Source organism: Populus alba, chromosome 14 (assembly GCF_005239225.2).
Source record: "Populus alba chromosome 14, ASM523922v2, whole genome shotgun sequence".
Lineage (NCBI taxonomy): Eukaryota > Viridiplantae > Streptophyta > Magnoliopsida > Malpighiales > Salicaceae > Populus > Populus alba.
This window is the reverse complement of record NC_133297.1, coordinates 14226955-14251072: the sequence shown is the minus strand read 5'-3', so window position 1 is coordinate 14251072 and position 24118 is coordinate 14226955. Positions and strand designations below refer to the sequence as shown.

General features: G+C 31.1%; 2 protein-coding genes across 2 annotated transcripts; both read left to right on the top strand.

Annotated features, from left to right (window-relative positions):
* The first annotated feature begins 7576 nt into the window (after positions 1-7576).
* Positions 7577-15468, top strand: LOC118040532 (transcription factor bHLH128). Its single transcript, XM_035047503.2, has 6 exons — positions 7577-8228; positions 11356-11675; positions 12242-12373; positions 14638-14703; positions 14787-14855; positions 15024-15468. The coding sequence occupies exons 1-6, from the start codon at positions 7844-7846 to the stop codon at positions 15078-15080; spliced, it is 1029 nt and encodes a 342-aa protein (XP_034903394.1). The 5' UTR covers positions 7577-7843; the 3' UTR covers positions 15081-15468.
* Positions 15469-19063: 3595 nt separating this feature from the next.
* Positions 19064-23124, top strand: LOC118040542 (ras-related protein RABA5e). Its single transcript, XM_035047511.2, has 2 exons — positions 19064-19519; positions 22462-23124. The coding sequence occupies exons 1-2, from the start codon at positions 19186-19188 to the stop codon at positions 22779-22781; spliced, it is 654 nt and encodes a 217-aa protein (XP_034903402.1). The 5' UTR covers positions 19064-19185; the 3' UTR covers positions 22782-23124.
* Positions 23125-24118: the final 994 nt, after the last annotated feature.

Genomic DNA, 24118 nt, shown 5'->3' with positions numbered 1-24118 from the left:
ATCCTGTACAAATAAACAAAAAAAAACTTATCGAGAACCTCAATTTTTATACTATATAGGTGCTCATGTTATTTTATCTTAGATGATATTTGAGAGAGTGGTAATGGTTTTTTTTAAAGTGTTTTTTATTTGAAAATGCTTTAAAATAATATTTTTTTTATTTTTAATAAATTATTTTTAACATCATTACATTTAAATGGTCTAAAAATATATAAAAATATTAATTTAAAAAAAATTAATTTTTTTTAAACACATTATTAAAACACAAAAACAAAATCAATCATTTATAAATCAAATAATGCAGCCTAGAGTCAAAATTTGGCTGCTTTAGTTCTCGGACAATGGGACAAAGCCGTACGGTAATTGTCAAAAGGCCATGCTCGTTGCCACTGTTATATATTCCCATACATAAGGGGTTTTTTAACCCTACGACTTTATTAACTTATTGCTACCCATTTATTAAAAAACAAAATAAAAAAGTTTGGGTGTATGAGGTTGACAAATGCGTCCTTTCAAGCCATAAAATTCATAAATCTGAGCTCTAAGAAATTATTATTGCATTTGTCCTTTCATTTTCACCAAGCCTAGGCTGCCTGGCAGGTCAACCAAGCCAATCACATTATTGTGTCAATCAATCACAAATAAAAAAAAAATTAAGGTACTAACCAATTAAAATTGTTTGGTAAAATAAATTAGATTTTTACAATAACTCATCGTAAGTTCTATTGTTTTTATATTTTTTTTTATTTATAAATATGTTCTATAGAACCTCGTTGATGGCAAAAAGGAAATTAACCCCTACCTAGTTTTAAGTGCATATATTCTATCAAAAAAAAAGTTAGAATTGCGTATGTTTAGAAAAAGAAATAAAAGAAAGAAATATTCAAGCCCAAAACAGCGATGCGGATGTAGCATAGGTTTCTGTCCTAGTTTTCAGACCGACTAACCCGAATTTGAAGTTTTGAACGGATAATAAATTATTCGGGTCAATTATTTTTTAAAAATTAAAAAATGTCATTTTACTAAAAAAAAAAAACACAAAAATCAACTGATTGTAATCGGATTTTTGACCGGATCTTGCCGGGACAACTCGTCGAATTAGCCGAGTCAAAACAAGTTTTTTCTTTCCTTATTTTTTATTCAACTTAGCCGGATCCCGAGCTAGATCGAGTTTCAAAACTACGCTTCCTACCTCAATGACTAAATACTACTCTTTATGTTATATTTTGTTTGTCCACTATCAAAATTTCAACTAGTTATCATGATATTACTTTATTTTCCATGCTTAATCTCAAAAAAACACTAAAACCGTAAAATTTCATATATTTTATGTTATAGCATGACTAAATATATATTTTATGTTATAGCATAACTGAATTTTTTATAAGAAAATGAGTTTTTCTAGAGCAAATCTCCATAACTAAAGAATTATTTATGCATCTATTTTTTAATTCAACAAAACATGTTGTTTTTATTAATATTGTGATCTTAAAGAAATTTAAAACTAAGGGTAATTAACATAAATATTCATGAGAATTTAAATAATTAAAATTCAGGAGGAAATTTTTATTTTTTAGGAAAAACTCCCTTTTCTTTCTTTCTTTATTTATTTTTTATTTTGGCAAAAACATATTTTTCTTATTAGTAGTGTGTTTAAGAACTTACATGATTTAAAAAGCAAGTTTCAAACAAAAACCAAAATATCATGTCTTGAGTAAAACAATATTTATCACAATATCATACTTGTCATATTTATCATGATTTGGAAGGTAAGTTTCAAACAAAAACAAATCATTACTAGAGTAAAACACCTATGTGTTTCAGTTTAAGTTGTAATTATATTGTTTAATATCAGATTTTCAACTATTTATCACAATATCATTTATTACTTTACTTTCTATTCATAACTCAAAAATATCCATAATTTAAAAAAATTAAAATTTCATAAATTATAGCATGACTAAAGATATATTATATCCTGGTATGATGCGTGACAGGGGATGATGAGTGATTTGTCACTGGTGGTCGTTTTATTTTTATTTTTCCTTTTTCTCTCTCTCTTAAAGAGAAAGTGCATGTTTGTTCTCTTTTATTTTTGTTTTTCAATTTCTGCCCTAAGGTTTTTGATTGCTTATTTTTGTCCTTTGTCCATTTTTTTTTTTTAAAATTCAATTTAGTTTTTAAATTACAATTTATTTATTTTTTCAATTCGCCCCTTATTCTTTTTTTATATTTTTTTTTCTTGGCTTTTTTTGTTAAAATTTTATTGGTTTTTAATTTCATCATTCAATCAAAGTTATATTGTTTTATTTTTTTTACCAATCTAGCCTTCATTCTTTTGATTTCTTTTTTCCCTTTTATTAAAATTTTTTTATTTTCAATTTAACCCTCCAATTTAGATTTTATTGATACCCTCTAATTTTTTTTTTATTTCAATCTTCACCCTATTTTTTATTTTGTGTGATTGAATTTTTTTTTCCAGTTTCATCATTCAACATTTAATTTGTTTAGGATTGGGCTTCATAATTTTTTTATTTGTCATGCTTCCAATCAAATAACACAAGTCACAAGTTTTAAGAGTTAATACAGTTAGGGATCCTTTTTTTCCTTGTTTTCTCTCAGAATTTTATCATTCTACCTTATTTTTTATACTAAAAAAATTAGTTTTATAGTTATCTTCAATTTCATTTCTATTAGTTTATTTCGGTCTCATGACTTAGACCACGGGTCTTGAAAACTTTTTTTTGATAAAGGTTTTTTTATTAAAAAAATAAGGTAGAATTTTTTTTATAAATTTTTTTTTTGAAATAATATTTCTAACTTGTCCATCCTTACATAATATCTTTTTTTTATTCACTAATTTTCATATGTATTTTTATTTATCTTTTACTATTTTTAATAAACAATTTTAGTAGATATAAACGGGTAAATATCTTATTTTATAAAACCAAATATCTTAATTTGTATACATCTCTCAATTTTTCATGTATTTTTAGTTATTTTTAACAATATTTTTCTTTATTTAAATAGATAATTATTAATTTATTTTGTCAAATAGACATATAGAGAAGAGGGTTACATATGAGCTCACGGTACTTTGAATGATTCAATCAATATATACACCTTTGTGTTTGTGATGGTGGGAGCTCCAAAGTTTATAAAAGATGTTTAGATTGGAGGCCCACCCTAAGTTTGTTCAAGCTTCTCTATTAACACCTCGCATATTTAATGGGCTTTATTGTGGACCTGAGGCCCACGGAATATTGGGCTAGTCGCATTCATTAGCCCATGTTTCAGTTAAGGACCAAAAGGAAAGCGGATCGATATAATATACAAAACTTGAAAACCTAAGTTATTTTAACGCATGAATTGATCCAACAATATTTATGATTGTTGAAAATTTTTATTTATTATATCTCTCATCAATAATTTATTTTGTTCAATATATCTTGAAGTTAAGACATGTAACATGATTAGAAGGTGTCATTTTTCCAAAATTGAATTTTGAGACAAGTTTTTTTCTGTAAAATTATAAATAAATAAAAATTGTAAGAAAATTGTGCCAATTGTTTTTTCTGTAAAGTCATATATATTTTTATTATTTATTTATACTCTATAAAAAAAATATATTTGTTTATAATATGTAATTTTACAAAAACACAAAAAATAAATTTCAAAGATTACATTACTTGTGAATAAGGGTGATCATTTTCTGTTCGGTTCGATTTTTATCAAAAAAAATAATCAAATCACTTTTTTAAAAAAAAATCTTAAATTGGCTCAAACTGACCAATTTCAATTTGGTTTGGTTATTTTATAACAAAAACTAATTCAAACCGACCGGTTCTAGTTTGGCTTGGTTTTTTTTGGTTTGGCCCAGTTCAGGTTTTTTAGTTTTAGACTTATAAAACCGAAACCAAATTGATTAAAAATTCTAATTAGTTTTTTTATGATTCTTTTTAATTTAATCATTTTTTCAATATTTCTACGTACCCTCCTTGTTAATGTTACAATCTCTGGAAATTCTTAAAGTTTGTGTTTCTCGGAGTAGCACAACCTTTGAGAATTTTTTTTTTTTTTTGGTGTATGTTTTTAAGGGTTATGTTAGTGAGAGTTTTCAACCCTCGAGATTTATTTCTCTATGGGTTGCGCTATTTTCAAAAGCACATTCTTGGAAATTTTAATAGGTTGTGCGATTCCATGCAATCCAGCCTATGAAATTTTAATTCGTTGTGTTACTCGTAATAACTCAATTAATTGAATTGTATTATTTCACTCATTTTCTTTCGATAGTTTCCAAATTATTTTTATTAATTATGCTAGGAATAAAAAAAACACCTAAACATTAACAAAACAGAAAGGAAATGTCATAAATTACATACGAAGAAGATATTACTAGCTATTTTACTCTTGTTTCTTCTCAACAATAAAATAAATATGTAAGTTTTTCCAAAGTGGTTTTTTAAATAAAAAAATATTAATCCATGAAGTTTATGTGTGCGTTTAATTTAAAAAACAAGAATTATTTGTATCAATAAATGAAAAAAATATTAATGATAGCTAAAGACTAAATTAGAAAAATTAAAAAATAGATAAAAATCAAGATATTTAATATCACAATACGGGTGATTAAATTGAAAAAAAATTAAAAAATAGATTTGATATCACAACACGGGTCATGTTCCCGATTGTATTTAATAACTTTGTTTATTAGAATTAGTTTTTAATTTAATCAAACGATAATAGAAATAGACACATATATTAATGTGATTGAATAAAATTAAAGAAAAACAATATCATGCAAGGTTGCACATATTAAAAAATATATTATCATTTTATATGGAAATCAAGCAAAGACTAGACAATATTTAACCAAAAACTAAATTAAAAAGTTAAGGAATAGATATGGAAGTAGATATTTAATCTTGAAATACGAGCCATAGACTCAATTATATCTAGTAACTTTGTTTATTGAAACTAATGCTTTATTTAATAAAATGATAATAGAAAACACACACATAAGAAATCAATTGAGTAAATTAAAGAAATAAATTGAAGTAAGGCTACATATAAATAATGCCCCTGGGTAGAAGGAAAAAAATGTTAAAATTTTATTCATAAACTAAGTAAATATAAAACTGTATTACATTAACAGATATCACAGAAATACGTCAAAATAAAAAATAAAAGCCAATAAAAACTCAACATTGGCGTATAAATTTTAAAAAACAAAAATAAAATGAAATTTTTTTTTTTAAAAAAATATCTTAGATATGCAGGCCTGTCCTAAATAGCTCAACAGACTTTGTCTTAAAAGATCACACCTAGGTTAAGTTTTACCTTTTTTTTATTATTTTTTAAGTAGTGACAAACATGTTGTTCACCATTTTTTTTTTTTAAAAAAAAACCAAGTGACATGTCGTTTGCTTCTCCTCAAAATCTAGCCATAACAGCGGCTAAAAAATCAGGGGTGGTGATTTTCACCCCTTGATTTTTTATCGGAAAACTTATTTTTGACCTAAACCACCTATAAAACATTTTACACACCCTGGTAAACTCTTATATGACCTTAAATAACTTAAAAATCAATTTAAAAATGTAAAAAAAATACTATTTTTTTTTCATGAGTTCAGATCTACATTTTATGTGATGAGAAAGCCAAAAAACACCCAAGTAAGATCTCTTCTCATCAAATGAAACTCATTAATATGAAAATAGTTATTTTTTCATGAGCTAAATCTATGTCAATTAAAACTTTTTTTTATTATTATCAAAATCTTGCAACTCTCTCTACTTTCTCAAACCATTAACCAAGGATTTAAAATTAAAAAATAAAGTTATGGGTCAAAATGAAAATTTTAAAAGCCAAAGGCATCGGAAAAAAAAAATGGAAAGTATTAGGATCCAAGTAAACTTTTTGCACAAACTTTAAAGTTGCCACCAGATTTTCCTCCTTTTTTTATTATTATTTTGATCATTCATCTTTCAACCATATCCTTGCTTAACAAATCAAAATAAATTGGTCATCAAATTAGCTATAAAATGACTTAAACGATTAGAAAAAACTTAAATGATCAAAGTAAAAAAAATAAAAAAAACCACCATGAAAATCAATCAATGGTGAATTATGTGTGTGCAAAGAATGATGCAGGCTGCAATAATTTGTCGTCGCTTTTTAGTGTTTTCTATAGTAATATAATATAATATGCTGTAAATCCACTACATTGGCGGTCGAATTTCGTCTTCCCCTTTCGATACTTTATGTCCTCTCTCCTTGTTTAGGTCTCTTACTTCAATACCAACAAATGCTCTTTACGCACATTTGAGGGCCTAGCTGTTGTGGTCAACTGCAAGTTCAATCCTTGCGAACGTCCTGGGTTTGACCCTCTTTGTGTATCCTGTCATCTCCGCGGTGTCTTACCTGTTCACTGGGCTTGCAGGATGTTCAGTGGGCCTGGGGATTAGTTGTGGTGCGCGCAAGCTGACCCGGACACCCCGATCATTAAAAAAAAAAAAAAAATGCTCTTTACGTGACCAAATTCATTTAATAAATTGAAGTTGTTGGATTTTTTTTTTAATATTTCTTTGCGTGTGTGTGTATATATATATATATATATATATATATATAATTGCTGAAATAAGCAAATTTTAGGTTTCATGCTGGTTAATTAGGCTGTGCATGTTTACATGGGGCTTTCCTTTTGTGAATCTTAACTCTCTGGTTTTGACGAAGATTGATGCAGATTTCATTATATTGTTTTCTTTGAAGAGATTATATTTTTCTTAGTAAATAAGATCATAGATTTCAAAACATTTATTGAAAAATTTTAAAAGATTAAAAAAATGATTATGTTTTTATATTTTAACATTAGAGGTATAAATCTGTTTAGTTTGTAAAAAGCTGAGGAAATTGAGTAAATTCGAGTTTCTTTTTTCCTTAGCAAGTTTCATTTTACTCTGGTAGAGTTTTAATTTGAATAAATTATTATTTAATAATAATTATTTTTATTTATTTAATCAAATATGTTCTATATATATATATATATATTTATGTATGTATATGTAAATGTAAAGTTGACATTTCCTTGTTTCTAACCCCCTGTTTGTTTTTGTGTTTTAAAAATATCTTTAAAAATTTTATTTTTTATTTTTTTTAAATTAATATTTTTTTTGTATTTTTTTATCAATGTGTTGATATAACAAATATTTTTTTTTAAAATATTATTTTAATATATTTTCGAATAAAAAATATTTTACAAAATAACTGCGATCATTTAAATAAACTAAAATTAAAAACACTTAATTAATAAGTTTTTGAGAATATATAAACTCAAATAACAAACAAATAAAAGTACAATTAAAAATCGTCAAAATACCAAAACCACTTAATTAGAGAGATTTAAGAATAATAAAAATAAAAGCACTCGAATAAAAAATCGAAAATTTTACACTCTAAAAATAAAATAATCCCAAAGTAGTGGATATAAATTTATAATGCACCAGCAACTTGATGATAAGAATAATGATAAAAAAAAAAAAACAAACAAAAAAAAAAATAAAGTAAAGGTTCCCACATGTTTGACAAGTTGCTTGTCACTGTACATTGCACTAGATTACAAAACAAAAAGGTCACCTCAGGCTCAGGCTCAGGCTCAGGCTCCGTAGGGTGACGCAACAACTACTCTTTGGACATTTCCCGGACGAGCAAACCTTTCCTCGAAATCAAACTTTCCTTTCCCATATTATCCCCTCTCTCTCTCTCTAGATTTTTAACTACCATAGTTATTTTTAGCAGTAGCAGCCTACAGTGGAGTTGCGGGAAGAAGCCTGCGCAGCACGCATCATGTATCAACAACCGTCGTCGTCGTCTTCTTCACCGCAAAAATCCAATCTGCCAAGTGGGCTAACAAGGTATGGTTCAGCCCCGGGTTCTTTTTTAACCCGAGCAGTTGATTCAGTCATCGGGGCTGACCGTGAACTCTCTGGTCTTGGATCAACTCCCCTCGTGGGCCGTCAACAACACTTCTCTGGGGACTCATCCTCAATCACCTCGGAGTCGACCTGCAAAGTCAACCCATCCAGCTGCGATCGAAAAGCACCCAAAAGTGGCGGCGGCGGGGGGTTGCAGAGGTCGTACGGTTTGAATGAGATAGCACACGGTGCTGGATCTTTGGTGCGGCAGAGGAGCTCGCCTGCTGGATTTCTAAGCCATCTCGCCACTGAAAATGGTAAATAGACATACATATTTTCCTTAAAATAAATACATAAATACCATCAGTCTTTATCTTTGTGGATTGGATTAATACGGTGGACAGGAGTAGATAGATTCTTGATCTTGGGATGTATTGTTTTGGTTTCTTTCATTTTCATGACAACCTTGTAAAAAGCTAAGGATAGAAAATGGGAGGAATCTTTGGTCTTGGTGGATAGAGTAGACTAGACAGCAGGCACTTTCAATAGGTTGCAATGACTTTTGTGTCCTTTTTTACCGGGTCAATAAGGCATCTCCTCATTTAAATAGGGTTTTACTTCTTACCACCAATTTCCTTTTATGTTTATTGTTTAGCAAGAGATTGCCTGGGAATGTTGTGGAATTCTATTTCTATTTTTTTTTGAAATTTTATTTATTTTTTTGAAATTAATTTTTTATATTTTTTTGATGGTTCGATATCAAAAATAAATTGAAAAAAAATAAAAAAATATTATGTTAATATATTTTAAAGTAAAAATTATTATAAGCAACTCAACAATACTGTACTTGAAAGCTAATTATAAGCAACTCAAGTTAATTATTCGCTACCATTTCTTTTAAAATATTTTAAAAATATATTTTTTATTCTTTATATATGTTTGACAAGTGGGAGTTTTAGCTATTTTGATTTTGCATTTAGAGTTCTTTTTGTTAAATGAGAATAATCTTCATTTTATAAAATATAATTGATAAATATATCTTATTATTTTTGCAAAATTTTTTTTGTTAAATATAAGTCTTGAGTTACTGCCCCCTTAATCTTCAAACTTCAGGAGAGCTCCACATAATATTTCAATAAACAATATTGACAGGAGTGCCTCACAAATTGGCCTGTAATTTTTACCATTATTTCTGGATTTTTTTCTTTCTTTCTTTATTATTAGTCTGGTAAATGAGCGTTGACAAAAATGTAAATTGCAATATATCCCAAAGACAAAACTACCTTCAGTTTGATTTGCTGAAGGTGAATGAATATTTTCTGTCTCTATATTAATATCCACGGGTGCACTTTGTGGGAATGGAGGGTGGTTAGGGTATGTGTGCCTTTTTGGCAGCGTATGGATTATTAATTAGTTCATGGATTCATTTGATTGGAGCCATGGAGGAAAATGGCTTGCTATTTCCTAAGTTTACAGTTGGTGGAGAGACTCTGTTTTCTTTTGTTTATTTCTCTTGCGTGCACCAAGACATTGATGGACGTTATTTATGGCTGTGCATGCACCGAGACAGAGGTTCAGAGCCCCTTCCCTTCATTAAAACATGCATTCCAAGAGTATGTTTATAGAGTAGAATATTAGTGGATAGATTCCATCAGAAAAACTATCTCAAGTTAGTCCCTCAACTATGAATTGATTTACAATGTAGTCCCTCAAACCATCAGTCTTCTCATCCGGGTCTCCAAAGTAGCATGCATGTTTCAACTGGGTCTTCCTTTTTAACAGAGGATGTCGGGTTTTTTTTTTTTTTTTTTTCCTGCATAAAATGGTGAGGCAATTTATTGTTGGCGTACCCAGTTGAGAATTGGTGGATAGCTGGCAACTGATCTGAGGTTTGCACAAAAAGTTAAAGTTGTATTAATTATTTGAGAGTGGGTAGATAGGTTGGCAACGAAACGGTTTTAATTTTCGAAACCAAAACCAAACCAAGTGGATTTTATGGTTTTTAAATCAGTTTAATCGGTTTTTTCTCTTCATTTAGTTGATTTGTTTTTTTGAACACCTCTAATTGTTACAACAAGGAATTAACAAGGCTTTTAGATTGAATGTATTTCTCAATTATGGCCATGACCATGTTCTATTTATTTCTTCTTTATGAGAAAAGAAAAAAAACAAAGGACAGAAATAAAACATCAAAGTCGGTGTTGCCGAGGAGCAACTTGGACAGACTGTCCTGGCTGGCGATGACTCAGTTCTGTCTAAAGGACGAAATGTTATCAAGTACGAGGACTTGATAAAGATATGGTCTTAGCCATAATTGAGGCGGCTGCTTTTGTTTTTTGAAGGGAAAATAAAAGGAAGAACAAAGAAAATGATAGCTACTTTTGTATACGAAACCGTACTGCTAAGATAGTTGATTTAGGTGTGAATGATATTTGGAACTGTTCATCAACAGCCACAGGTTGTTGGAAGACATGTCGAAGTGGATTTGAGGGATGATGTTGTGGGATTATGATATGTAATCTCCGTTAGAATTTACCTATTTTCAATCTTGAGGCACCTCTTAAAGAAAAGCTTCATTTATAGGCTGGAAATTATAATGAAAGTAAAAAATAAATAAAGTTTATGAATAAATATGTTCCCTGAAATCATGTCAGTTTATGAAGGGAGATTAAGAATCAGGTCACGAGCCTGCACTAAGTTTATTTATTTGATATGTTATAAATGTATTTATAACACTATTCTAAACTCTTTATATGTCGGTTGAAGCAAGGATTGCAAAAACATACTCTGCAATGTGCCTATGGATCACCACCGCCGGCTCACAATAAATCTGTTTCTCTTTGGTGCTTCTGTGTGTAACTGCGCTGGTTTCATTTGTCCATTCATCTTACCGATAACCAATTCACTAGATGAAGAAAAGGACTAGAAAAGAAAATGGAGTGTAATGAAATTGAAGTGCATATCTAATCAGAAGTTATCTGTTGACATAATTTGTTTCTTGAACTTTTAAAATGTTAACATGGTATAAGAGTTGTTTTAATCAAATGGTCTTGCATTCCATTTGCAAGACCCCGGGTTGGAAAGTCAAAGGTGATGCTGGAAATGTTTGGCTCTTGTGAAGAAAGAAGGATATGGTAAAAGCACATATAAAAAAGTATTCCTACATCTGAAACTGCTGTCAATTTATTGTTCGCATTTTGTTGCGGAAATAAGTGACTGAATTATTTTGTACAACTCCTACTAAGATTATATGCATCAGTTACAGTAGTCCTAGTTAATTTTCAATGCAGTTTATATCCAACAAAAAAACTCCATTCATACATCTGAAAGTGAGGCCTAAGTTATATTGTTATTCTTATCTTTAGGATTGAGGCTTAGACAACCTGTGATGAGTTTATATTTTTGGTTTTGAATATCATCTGTCTCTTTTGCCAATCTAAATAGGAGGTTTCTCAATTACAAGGGGAACTGGAGGCTATAACTCTCGCAATGGCTCTGGTGGTGGCCCCTCAAGGTTGAAATCTCAATTGAGCTTCACCAGACAAGACTCTCTTTCTCAGATATCTGAAGTTAGTGAGAATGTTGTTGAAGGCATCGGCTCTGACAATGGCAGTCAGAACTCCACTCATTCTTATTCTGCAGCTAGCTTTGGTATGGAATCTTGGGACACTCCAAATTCCATTGTATTTTCTGGCCATCCCTCGAAACAAGCTAGGACTGGAGATGGAGACATTTATAACTGTTTCAACGCGTTAGAAACTCAGGTACTAAAACTCTTTTCTGAAGATTTGTATGTCAGGAAATTCATGGAAATGTGGATGATTTAGTTTGTTCTCTGGCCTCGACATCCCATAAACATGTAAAACACATGCATTTGCAAGTCCATACCACGCCCCTGCATTTTCTGGTAACTTGTATACATATAAGCTAAGGGTAATTGTAAATACATACAATTAGATTTAGACAGTTGCAAACCTCCTACCAAAACATATTTTTGTTTAGTTGTGAGCAAATTGCTGCATGTACATGGCATATTTCAAATGGATACTTGTTTTCTCAAATCATAGTATAGTCTGCTACGCTCTCTGAACTCACACCTACTTGTAGCATATTTTAAGACTTGCTGACCTCATTTTTTACAACAAGAAGTAACCTTAGCCTGACATTTGCATGACAAACCTTATTTCAGCTCGTTTATTTTTATAATTTTTATAATAGGCAATTCTCCTTGGCTGGTGTAAATTATGCTTAATTTTATATTTTGCAGTATTTCTTTTTGTTTTTTCTAGTATACCATATATCTGAGTCATTCTGCTCATTCCGCATTCAGTTTAGCCTGCCCCAGACAAGTCTTGAGATGGCAACAGTGGAGAAGCTGCTACAAATTCCTGAAGACTCTGTTCCTTGCAAAATCCGTGCGAAACGTGGATGTGCCACTCATCCTAGAAGCATTGCTGAGAGGGTTAGTAAAGTTTTTTCAACTTTTTAGAGAGGATTTATAGAAGTTGCATAAAGATTCCTTTCATGCATTATTTGTAATTTGAGTCCACTTTTCAAATGGGATCATGGTGAATTGAACTGACTTTTTTCATTACAGTCCTAAACATCATCTTATAGCATACGTTTGCCAGTGATTGTCCAACTTCTGATACGTGCAACTGCATTCATGACCTGCACATGTGATTTCCTTGGTTTCATTTGTAACAGAATAAACATTTTAGAAATAATACTGTGACAGGAGTAAATATTTTCAGATGCTTACTAGCAGAATTGATCAACCTTGTTAAGATATCTAATTAATAGATGATGTAGCTTCGTAACATAACAGAAAGTGCATGCATTATTGTTTTACCTGAACAGTGTTTAGTGTGCAGTCTATTTATTTGTTAATCTCATATTTGTCCAACAAGCAGGATGTTGTTTTGAAACCATGCTTTCTAACTCTTTTTCGACACTTTCTTGCTTCAATTTGCACAAGGGCTTGATATAGAAATAGTTTTCTCAAAGTGAGAGCAAGATTCTACGTGAGAATTTTGGAAAAAAAATCAAATCACCCAATTGCGTAGTGTGGTGCAAGTAATGACAAGGAAAAACAAACACCTGGAAAGTGATGTTAATTTTGCATATTTCTCAAGGTGGTTTTTGGGCAGGCACCAACAAGGTTGTTTCATGACAAATATACTAAGTAGGTTTGTTTCTAATTTGAGATCATGCTGGCACAGTAACATGATTAACTAAGCTTTTCTATTTAAGCCAAAGACTTGGCTTGGAAAAACCTTTTATAGCTCGCCTGCTAAATGCACTGTATTAAGAATAAAGGGACTGCTGTACATGCTGCATACTCCTAGTCCCCTACAGCTTGCCACTTTCCTATTCAAGATGCCAATACACCCACTTTGGTTCCACCCAAGAAGAACAAGGCCAATTTCTCATTTGATCAAACGGCAAAGACGTGGTTCTACATTCTTTGCATTCCCTTTACTCTAATAAAACCAACATATTGAGAAGATGAACTTTGCTTAAAAGATTATGAAGAGATGTACATTCTTGAAGATTCTCCCCAGAGGTTCATTAGAGTTTGTTTATAGAAAATTATTTTACCATGAGATTTGCAGTTATTTGCTGATGCAATAGGGAAACTCATCAGCACAAAAGTGCGAGTAGCAGATTTGAGTCGTGAGGAGTGACCAATTTATGCAAAATACTGAAGAGGAAGACCATTTCTAGATTACCCTGTAAGCAGAACCCTACTTTCATCACAACAGATAATGCCCTTTATTGGAAGGCAGAAGAGGATAACCAATGAAACAAAGAATCATGTTGTAAAAGATAATCATAAGCAACTAGGGGGTGGCCTTCAAATTTGTAATTTTACATGTTAGTTTGAAAAGTGTATGCAGGGATAGAATTTCCAGGTCATAATATTTGTGCTTGGATGGTGCTGAAATAGCTTATCTAGGAGTTGATCCAATCTGCCTGCATCATAACAAGAAGATGGGTTACCTTGATTTGATGTCTACAAGACAACAAGTCCTCAAATAATGCCCAAGAGTGAATGGCAGCAACTGAAAAAACAGATGCCATAACAGGAAGCGTGAGCGTGTATGTGTCCCTGCTTGCACGTTCAAGAGAGAGAGAGGTAGTCAGTGTGTGCCACACCCTCTGATGGACTTTTAGATCAGCTGAATAACTAGCATATAATTATGTTATATTAGTCTGGTTATAATGCATGCATCACAGCTAAACCGTGCAACAATATACTAGTGCTTCTGTTCATTCATTTCATAATTGGGTTATGCTGTATTACTGTAGATGTTGGTACTAATTAATTGCTGTAGATAGAAGTCAGGAGGATTTCCCCCCTCTTTTCTGGGGTCAGTGGGAAGTTTAAGGAAGGAACAAGGATGTCAATTTTTTTGTCTGTTTGGGTGATAATGTTAGTTTGCAAAATGCGCTACCGAAACCATGTTTTACTGATAGCAAAATTTCATTGCTTACATATCTTGAATTGTTGTTGCATTGGATTAAAAGAAATACAGATAACCTGTCTTGCAAACTTACAATTTGCAACTCCATTTGTTAGGAGAGAAATGGGTCTGGGACTCTAGGTACTACCTAGGTGCATCAAACTTAATTGAAAATACACTATTAATATGTGCACATAAAATGCTATTTGAGTATGCATGCATGCATATGTTCAATCGTCTTATGTTTCATCTAAATCAGGAGAGAAGAACCAGAATAAGTGGGAAGCTGAAGACACTACAAGACCTCGTTCCTAACATGGATAAGGTAATAATGTGTTATTCATTTCTTTTCACATCATGCAATCTGGCTTTAATGAGGCGTATGTTGATTTTTTTAACAACTTGCAGCAAACAAGTTATGCAGACATGTTGGAGTTGGCAGTAAAGCATATAAAGGGCCTTCAAAATGAAGTGGAGGTGAGTAGAACATTAAATGATAGCTAAACAAAAAGAAAATCCCAATTGCAAATGGTCGTATTTATTCTCCTCTTTGCTGTCTATCAAACTGATAGATGCTATAGCTGTACTACTTATTGCTGGTCCTTCCCTAATCTTCACTTGATATTGTTTGCCCATCTCTCACAGAAACTCCACAAAGAATTGGAAGGTTGTACTTGTGGATGCAAACAATCAACCCAATGATATTGGCCAACAAAGGAGATCTAAATCGACCGGCAAAATCTATGCTTTTTGAATGAAAATTTTTCACTTCACGGTAAGGTTACACGGTCTCTTAAGAGTACCATGCTCTCTGGCTGAAATCTTCAAAACATTGACCTGACAAATTCATGAAACAAGATTGTGATTCAAGGATCTTGAAGGCATAGAATCAGGCAGGCTGATGTTATCTTAACAAATTTCAGTTTAACAATTGCACCGTTAGGGAATCAAACTCTAAGCTGTATATAGTGAAGTAATACTGTTGACTTGTAGTCCATCAGAAACCATGCATGTAAAATGCTGTTTAATTTCCCTCTTAAGTTTTGCCTGGTATTAATTCGAGGATTGAGAGAATATTTGAACCTGGCCATTTCTATCTTCTAGAGTTCTACCTTTAGTGTCCTGGCAGGGATAGACATTGCTAGATCCTAGCTCCTTTTTGATCTGAGTCATCTACCACAGCTTTGCGTCACCAGGTAAATATATTATTGTGATGTTTTCTTGTGCATCAACTCCAATCTTAGCCATATTGAAATATTGCTCCATGTTTCGCATAAAGTTTTCGAATTCCTTGGAACTTCTTGTTCCACCGAATGGCTGAGGTTCAAGTGGTTTGAGTTTGGAAATTTAATGCCACACACAAGCCGGCACAGAGCTCTCCTCGGAATACCTGAACATGTCAGTTAGGTCTTCAATATGCAGGCACGGGTAACAACCATACCACGTTAAGATAGAAACATTTACAATCTTGTTAATTTATTCATGCACGTCATTAATTAAATGAAGAGGCATTTGGCTACCTTAAAAGAGTTACAGTTACTCACGTTGTTTACCAGTGCTTGGTTAAGTTTTTATATTTTAACATTCAGAGCACTAAGTAAAAATCACATCCCACAAACCAACTGCTAAACTACCAGCACCTTTGCTACCAGTCCTGCTATGTCTCAACATGTCTCGCATTGTTTGTCATCCAAGTTAGAGCTCGTGTCAAACATCAACATGTGTCTTGCTGTAATGAGTATGTTTAGCAATGTGATAGCTGTTGTTTTTTAAATAATTTTTCGTACTGAAATACATGTTAATAATATTTTTTTATTTTTTTAAAAATCATCTTTAATATTAATACATTAAAACGATCCAAAATATATAAATTATATTAAATTTTAAAAAAAAAATTTAAATTTTATAGAAACACGGTACAACATGCCAAAAAAGCTTCCACGAAGACATGTTGTAAATCACAAGATCAAACTTGTTCCTAATGCGACACCACCATCATAGCCTTCATATCGTATGTCCCTAAGGGAATTGGGCTAGTTAATAAAATAATTGATTGAATTGATTGATGCTCCCGTGCAAACTATTGTTTTTAAAACTTAAAAAAGAATATCAAGAGTGCATGGATTTTTTTAACAGTAGCATTAAACCTCACAAAAGTAGATCAATTTGAAAACCTCTAGTCTCGACGTTGTTTATTTCAAGTTTTCAATAAAACCACATGGGAGAGCTGATCTAACATGAATGACGGTTAAAAACACTATACCTTATTAAATTGACCTTAGTTATTTTGTGATTCGGATACTAGATTTTATTAGGTTTAATAACTTTATTATTTTTATAAATTATTTGTATTTAATTATATAAAAAATAGATACTCGTAAAATTAAATATCAACCCTAAAATAAATATTTATTTTAGAATATGATAACCCTAAAACACACAAAAGTAAATCATGAAATTTATTTTCCAACCAATCTTATATTCCAGAAAGATGAAATAAAAAAAATCAATTAAAAAATAACGGATAAAAACTAAAAACAAAAACATATCGGATTCTGAGTAAACTGTCAAATCTGTGAATAAGATAACTTGGATCAACATGTCAAACCCGTGAACTGAATCATAACTTCACTAGGATTAATAACTTGTTTTTTTTTTTTTTAAACTATTGTTTATTCAACTAGATAATAACAAACATAGAGCACAAACCTAATATTGAGATTATTTTTTAGGCAAGAATAATCTCATAAAAAAATCAAATAAATTATGAAATTTAATTTTTAATTAGTCCAATATCGAAGGATGAATGAAAAAAAAAAAAGTTAAACTCACCAAACCCACAAACATGTCAATGGACTTTCTAATATTTTATAAAATGATTTTTTTTAATTATATAATAAAACAAAATAGATAATCACAAAATCAAATTCACTTAAGAAAAAAAAAAGTACCCTTTCAAACCCATAAATTAGGACAACAAAGATTATTTCGCCAAACTCACAAATCAAGTTATTGACTCCACAAAGTTTAATAATTTAGTTTTTTAAAAAAAATCATTTTTTATTTAACTTTATTTTAAACAAAATAAATTACACCGTGATGCCAGAATACTAATTAAATACTGAGATATTTTTTTAACAAAATTATAAGGGCATCTCCCAGAGAGACAGAAGATCTAAAAATTTTTAAAAAAAATTTGTTTAGGTTTTCTTTTGTAATATTGCACCAAATGATGAGCCAAAATTATTTTTCTATCAAATAAAAGTTATTCCTTCTTAGCTATCAAAAGAGTCAAAATATTAAAATAAATTATTTAAAAATTTTGATTCAAATTTTTTCAATAGTTTTTTTTAAAAGGTATTAATATTAAATATATAAAAATACAAATAAGTTGTTGAAATGACTTTTTTCAGTATAAGAAAAATACAAGTCATATATACATTATTCAAAAACTCATATCAACCATTTGGTTCTTCTAAATAACTTTTGCTGCTATAACCATATAAAATATAAATTAAAATAAAATATTAAATCTAAATTCCAATAAATACATAACATAATATTATGACTAAATTAAAAATGAAAAAAATTAAAATGTAAATAAATAAATAAATTCACAAAATATTATGAATTACTATTGTAATCTTATTTATGTTTATGGATGTGAGGAACAATGTTTTCCTCACATTTTTTTATTTTTTCTTGTAAATATAAAAAATAAATTAAAATAAAATATTAATTCTAAATCCTAATAAACACATAATATAATATAAGAACTAAATTAAAAATAAAAAATTCAATAACCAAAGAAAAAAGTATTAAAATGCAAAAAAAAAACTATTATAATCTATATTATTTATGGGTGCAGGAAAAATAGCATTTTCGCGGAACATGAAATTGAAATGTTTTTGAGGCTTGGATTTAAAAACCCACGGCCAAAAAATGTGAAGGAGAAACAAACAGTATCTATCATGGGCCAATAATGACTCACAACCACACCTCCCAAGCCCCCCCCCCCTAAATATTAATAATTGGTGATATTAATAAAGAAAAAAAAAAATAAAAGCATGGTAAATGAAAATCTTGAAAACGATTTTGTTTTATTTATCTATCAAGATTAATGTATTATAAAATTAATATATCAATTGAAATGAAGGTTTTTCTTGAATAATCTTAATATTTTTATATTTATTTAGTGAATAATTTGTTTTCTTGAGATTTGAATTCATAAAAAAAAATAGATTGTTACTTGATAGCTTATGTGATAAATTAAATATATATATTTTTGAAATTTGAATCATTATACTCTTTAAACCAAATTAAGTTTATTTTTCAAATAATCTTAATATCCTAAAATCAAATTAATATATTTTAAAAAAAATAAAAAATTTAAATACTGGTCTAAAAGTTTAAATTCAAAAAATTTAATAAGTCGTATATTAGGTAGCTTTTCTCTAATTAAACATTGATAGAGAAAAAACTCTCTTTAAACATCTCAAATAAATCTGAACTTGCGTTTTTTTATATGAGAAAGGTAAAATAATTTACATGGGAGTATTTGATTTTTTTAAAAAAGTTGGATAAATGATATCATTAAATATTTGATTTAATTTATTACAAAGAAACATGAAAAAAAAAAAGTCCCTAAAAAAATATAAATAAATGATATGATGAGTCCACAACATGCGCAGCCTGTCTGTGCCAGCTTTAGCTTAGACTAAAAACGCACATTTAGACGCCTCTATCTCCACCTCCCTCCCTCCCTCCCTCAAAACCCACGCAGCTATCACAGAAACGGCAAGCAAACATGTCATCAGACGAGGAAGGAGGAGAGGAGTACTTGTTCAAGATCGTGATAATTGGGGATTCTGCAGTAGGAAAATCAAATCTACTTTCTCGATATGCAAGAAATGAGTTCAATTTGCATTCAAAAGCCACAATAGGAGTGGAGTTTCAGACCCAGAGCATGGAAATTGATGGAAAAGAAGTTAAGGCTCAGATTTGGGACACTGCCGGTCAAGAGAGGTTTAGGGCTGTTACTTCCGCTTACTATAGAGGTGCTGTCGGTGCTCTCATTGTTTATGATATCAGTCGCCGTACTACTTTTGATAGTGTTGGTCGATGGCTTGATGAGCTTAAAAGTAAGTATTTTTTTTTTCTTTTTTTTGTGAAGTTGATGACTGCCCATTTTTTGTTGGGTCAAAAGTATTTAGTGGTGTAAAAGGTTTGGTTTTTTGGCTAGTTGTAGTTAGATCTGAAGTTGGAATGATGGATTTTTCAACGAGACTTAAGTTAGAAGAAAGCTATAAATTGATCTCCTTTAGAAAAGTTACTAAAGATGGTTGTTTTTTAGCTTAGAACTTGTTGCAATATCTTTATATTGTGCTTTTTTTTTTTTTTTTTTCATAGTTGCTTACTTTATGGATGGTATTGGCATGGCATGAACTTCTTGAATGCTATAAGTTTGCTATTTTGTTGCTAAAAATTGGAAAATATACTCCTTATGCTAACTAGCGATTTGGAAGTGCAAGATCTCAAATTATGATGACTATAATTTTCCCCCTTTTGGAGGGCAGGGTTAATGAGTATAAAGTATATACTAACACACTTAAATATAAAAGCAGTTTATTACGATTTCTATGTTGGGTTGCTGTGATTAATAGTTCGGTTCGGTTTAACAAAAAATATGGGCTGGTGAAAGAATTTCGTGGGACCTCATTGGTGATTTTATGCACTATGAATCTGTTTCTATTTTCACATATGATGACTAGCATCTTGCATTGCAGTGCAATTGGCTGATCTTGGTATATACATTTGGCACTACAATCATAAAATGTCTATGATTAGCTTCTTTGGTGATGCCATGCCAAATTCTGGGATTGCATCCAAATTGGTCTTACTGTGTTTAATCGTTTTGCACAGTTAATCTTACCTCACGAATTGATTAGCTCTATGTAATTTTGATGAGAAAGTTGAAGTTGATTTCATATTACTTAGGAATCGAATTACTATGATCATCATTTGCTTAAGTTTGTATGCTTTAACCTGGCCAGGTTGCCATGGGTGCATGCCAACCAAGCCCAGCCTTTAATCCTAACTGGGCTTGCTTAATTTTTTTTTAGGTTATATTGGGGGTTTATCTTCCTGAGGCCTTGCTTGTAGTTTAATCAGTAATATTGTTGGTGTCAATGCTGCATTCTTGCAGTTGTATTTTACTGTCTTGTCCACAATGTTCATTTCTTCAACATACCATAAAGCATATGTATTTGTTATGCAAAGGGAAGTTCAGGCAATCTTTTTAGGATAAACCAACAAACATATCTGAAATGACTTAATTGATAAATATATGCAGAAACCTGAAAGCATCAAAAGATTATACTGGACAAGTGACAGCTCAAAGAGTATTTAGTGATGAGAGTTAGGATCCTGTTGGAATAGGTAAATCCCTGTCTCTTTGGAAAACTATTCAACTGATGGAAAAGACTAATCAAATACAGAAAGGGCTGGGATGGGGGCAAACCAAGTTTTTTTCATGCAAAAGAACTTGTAAATACTCAAGTTCAAACATAGGGATGGCAATGGGTACCTGGGGTCAGATTTCTTGATATCTATACCCCACCCATTATTCATCGGGTAAGAAATTTAAATATCCATAAACTATTCATCAAGTTTCAGGCATCCATTTGGATATCCATTATCTACTATTATTTATTGTACAATAAAAAACAAAATAGTTAATATGTATATTTGAAGTGTGTGTGTGTGTGTGTGTGTGTGTGTGTGTATTCTGGGTTATGTTTGGGCCGGTTTCAGGCCGGGTTTGACAATATCCATACCCTACCCATTATCTATCAAGTAAGGTAACTATCCAAAAAATACCCACCAATTCGGGTCGGATTGGTATTCATTAGATTCAGATTAAATTGTCATCCCTATTTAAACACGATACCTTTTTCTACAAGAAGCCTGATTCTTCCTTCAGTCCTTACATATGAGTATGACCAAAATCATCATGTCTATGAGTGATGTTATGTTCACAACTTTGTATTGGATAATGTACACATCATGAAATCTACCACATGAATAGACATAAACACTCACAATGGCACACTTGTAAATATATACATTGTTTTGTCCATTAATATTATGTCAGTGTTTGCAAATCACATGCTTTGTTCAATGTGTCATTTTTGTTGAAAATGCATCAATATAATTTTTTTAAAAGATTATTTTTTAATTTTTGACATCAGCACATTAAATCTTTTGAAAGCACTTAGAAAACATCAATTTAATGTTTTTTCATGTCAAACACACTTTTGAAACACAATCAAACGCAGGTTAAAATGCAATGCCAAACAACCTCCGCAAATATGCATCTCAAATGAGTATCGTGAATAAATTAATAGTAAATTGGATGGACCTAACTAGTGACTCCCATACAACTCCAACTATTAAGTGGTTGATATTGTTAAGGAACTCATTCTAGATGGATATTTTGGGATGAATAGCATTCCTCTTGTGCAGTCTACATTGCATTTAAGTGGCGTATAGAAATAGCATATGTCCCCAAGTGTGCTGGAGTTCATATCATACCCTTTTTGTTTTTTGAAATAATGAATGAACATGCAGTGCTTTGAGCATTGAGCTTCTAAGTGGTGGGAATAATTGAGCGAGAAACGATTAGTCATCCGAAATTCTCAAAAGGTCAATGCACCTTTCCAATAACTGCATTTTTTTTTTAAGCAGTCCCATTACTGTTTAGTTCCCCTAACGTTGTTGATGTTGAGCACTCTGTTATAATCTGAGAACTAATCTGTTATTATCAATTGTTCTCTGTGCATGGCAATAAATGATGTTTTTAGCTTGGTCTGGGATTGGTTAGAAATGACAGAGTTAATATGTTTGATTGTTAATGGTTTCTAAATGTCTCAAGATTCAGCAGTATTCCTTATCCTTTGCATGTATATCTTGCATATCTATTTGCTTCCAAGGAATCACTTGCCTCCTGATCGTGGCCCTAGATTTTCACAAATGCCTTTTGGTTTAAAATCACCTTTTGAACTTAACTGAAACAATTCTGCAGCCCATTCAGATACAACTGTAGCATGGATGCTGGTTGGAAACAAATGTGATTTGGAGAATATCAGGGATGTTAGTGTGGAGGAAGCCAAATGCCTCGCAGAAGCAGAAGGCTTATTCTTCATGGAAACATCTGCCCTCGACTCAACAAATGTTAAAAAGGCTTTTGAGATTGTTATTCGAGAGATATACAACAATGTGAGCAGGAAGGTCTTGAATTCTGATACGTACAAAGCTGAATTGTCTCTGGATAGGGTAACCCTTGTTAATAATGGGAATGATTCCAAGCAAGCTCAGAGCTACTTTTCCTGCTGCTCCAGGTGATCTCAGTTCTTCTCGTCTCCAACAAGTGTACAAGTTACGGGATTTTACATGGTTGCTTTGATTCAATTCAGATGGTTGGTTTGTTTTATTTAATTGTTATGACATCAGGGCTTTATTAATTGCCAAATAACTTGATATTTATAGAAATGAAATTGTTTAATTCAAGATAAAAGAAAGGGGTCAAGCTCTTTGTGCTCTAGATAGTAGTCATGTAATTGCACAAAAGAAAGCGAACAGTCATAATCCTTTGTAGCTCTTGAAATCTTTTCCTTCTATTTACCAGCAACTGCATCCTTTCTCATAAGAGGAGCAGCAGGGATGCATCCTGATCCATTTGCTTTTCGATTCTTTCTTTTCTTCCTAAAGTCCCATTAAATTATGGATTACTTGTAGTTGGTCTGTGGAAGGAGGTGGACCCTGGCTCAGATGGACAGCCAGCCAGTTAGTTTAAATTAAGCAACCTTTTTTGGGTGGTGAAGGTCTTGCAACTGTTGTTCCCTTCCAAGTGATCATAAATAATCTGTGCCCAACCTTTCCTTGTTCATAGCTCTATCATGGCAGACTCTGCTCCGATGTAAGATGACGACGCTCGGGAGCTGAGAAAAATGAACTTTGGTTTCTGCTTGTCAGTGACTTGAGAAAGCAATAAGCAGCATTGCAAGTTGCTCTCAAGACAATTGTGAACTTCTTTGGTTGCCTGGCAACCAAATATCACAGCCATAACGTGACCATGTAATTAACATATTGTTGGCCTAGCTAGCCAACCAAACCCTAGGTCTCACACATTACCACATCAAGCTTTGCTAAATTAGCTTTCTGTATTGGTTCTTGTGCTAGTGTGTTTGCTGCTTATATAGTGTTTGTTTTGTGGTTTAACTGTATTTTTTAAAAAATATTTTTTAAATAATTTTAAATTATTTTAATGTGTTGATATAAACAATAAATTTGATATATTTTTATTACAATTCCAAAAATACTATTTATAAAGTGAGTATAGGCAACTAGCTTGCAGATAGGAGGCTCCTCTATGAAGAATAGGTAATAAATTATTGGGATATTAAAGCACAAGAAAAACTCAATCCTAGCACAACTGCTATCACAAGTCACAACACCCAAAAAAAAAAAAAATAATAACAAATTTATTGTGGGCTCGGATACATTTTATTATTCATTGCTATAGTGTAATTTTTTTTTTCAAACAAAATAAAATGCTTTTTGTGTTGGGGTTATTTTGTATTTTGACATGACTAGTTAGTTATTAAAGAGTTGATCAGAGGTATAAATGTCTTTTTAATTTTTTAAAAAAGTAAAATTACCTAATTACTTTACAAGTCCTC

Excerpts from the sequence above, each read along its gene's own strand:
- LOC118040542 (XM_035047511.2), top strand. The coding sequence starts at position 19,186 with ATGTCATCAGACGAGGAAGGAGGAGAGGAGTACTTGTTCAAGATCGTG. Across the intron at positions 19,520-22,461 it reads ATGGCTTGATGAGCTTAAAA|CCCATTCAGATACAACTGTA; the intron begins GTAAGTATTTTT and ends ACAATTCTGCAG.
- LOC118040532 (XM_035047503.2), top strand. The coding sequence starts at position 7,844 with ATGTATCAACAACCGTCGTCGTCGTCTTCTTCACCGCAAAAATCCAAT. Across the intron at positions 8,229-11,355 it reads CCATCTCGCCACTGAAAATG|GAGGTTTCTCAATTACAAGG; the intron begins GTAAATAGACAT and ends CAATCTAAATAG. Across the intron at positions 14,704-14,786 it reads TCGTTCCTAACATGGATAAG|CAAACAAGTTATGCAGACAT; the intron begins GTAATAATGTGT and ends AACAACTTGCAG.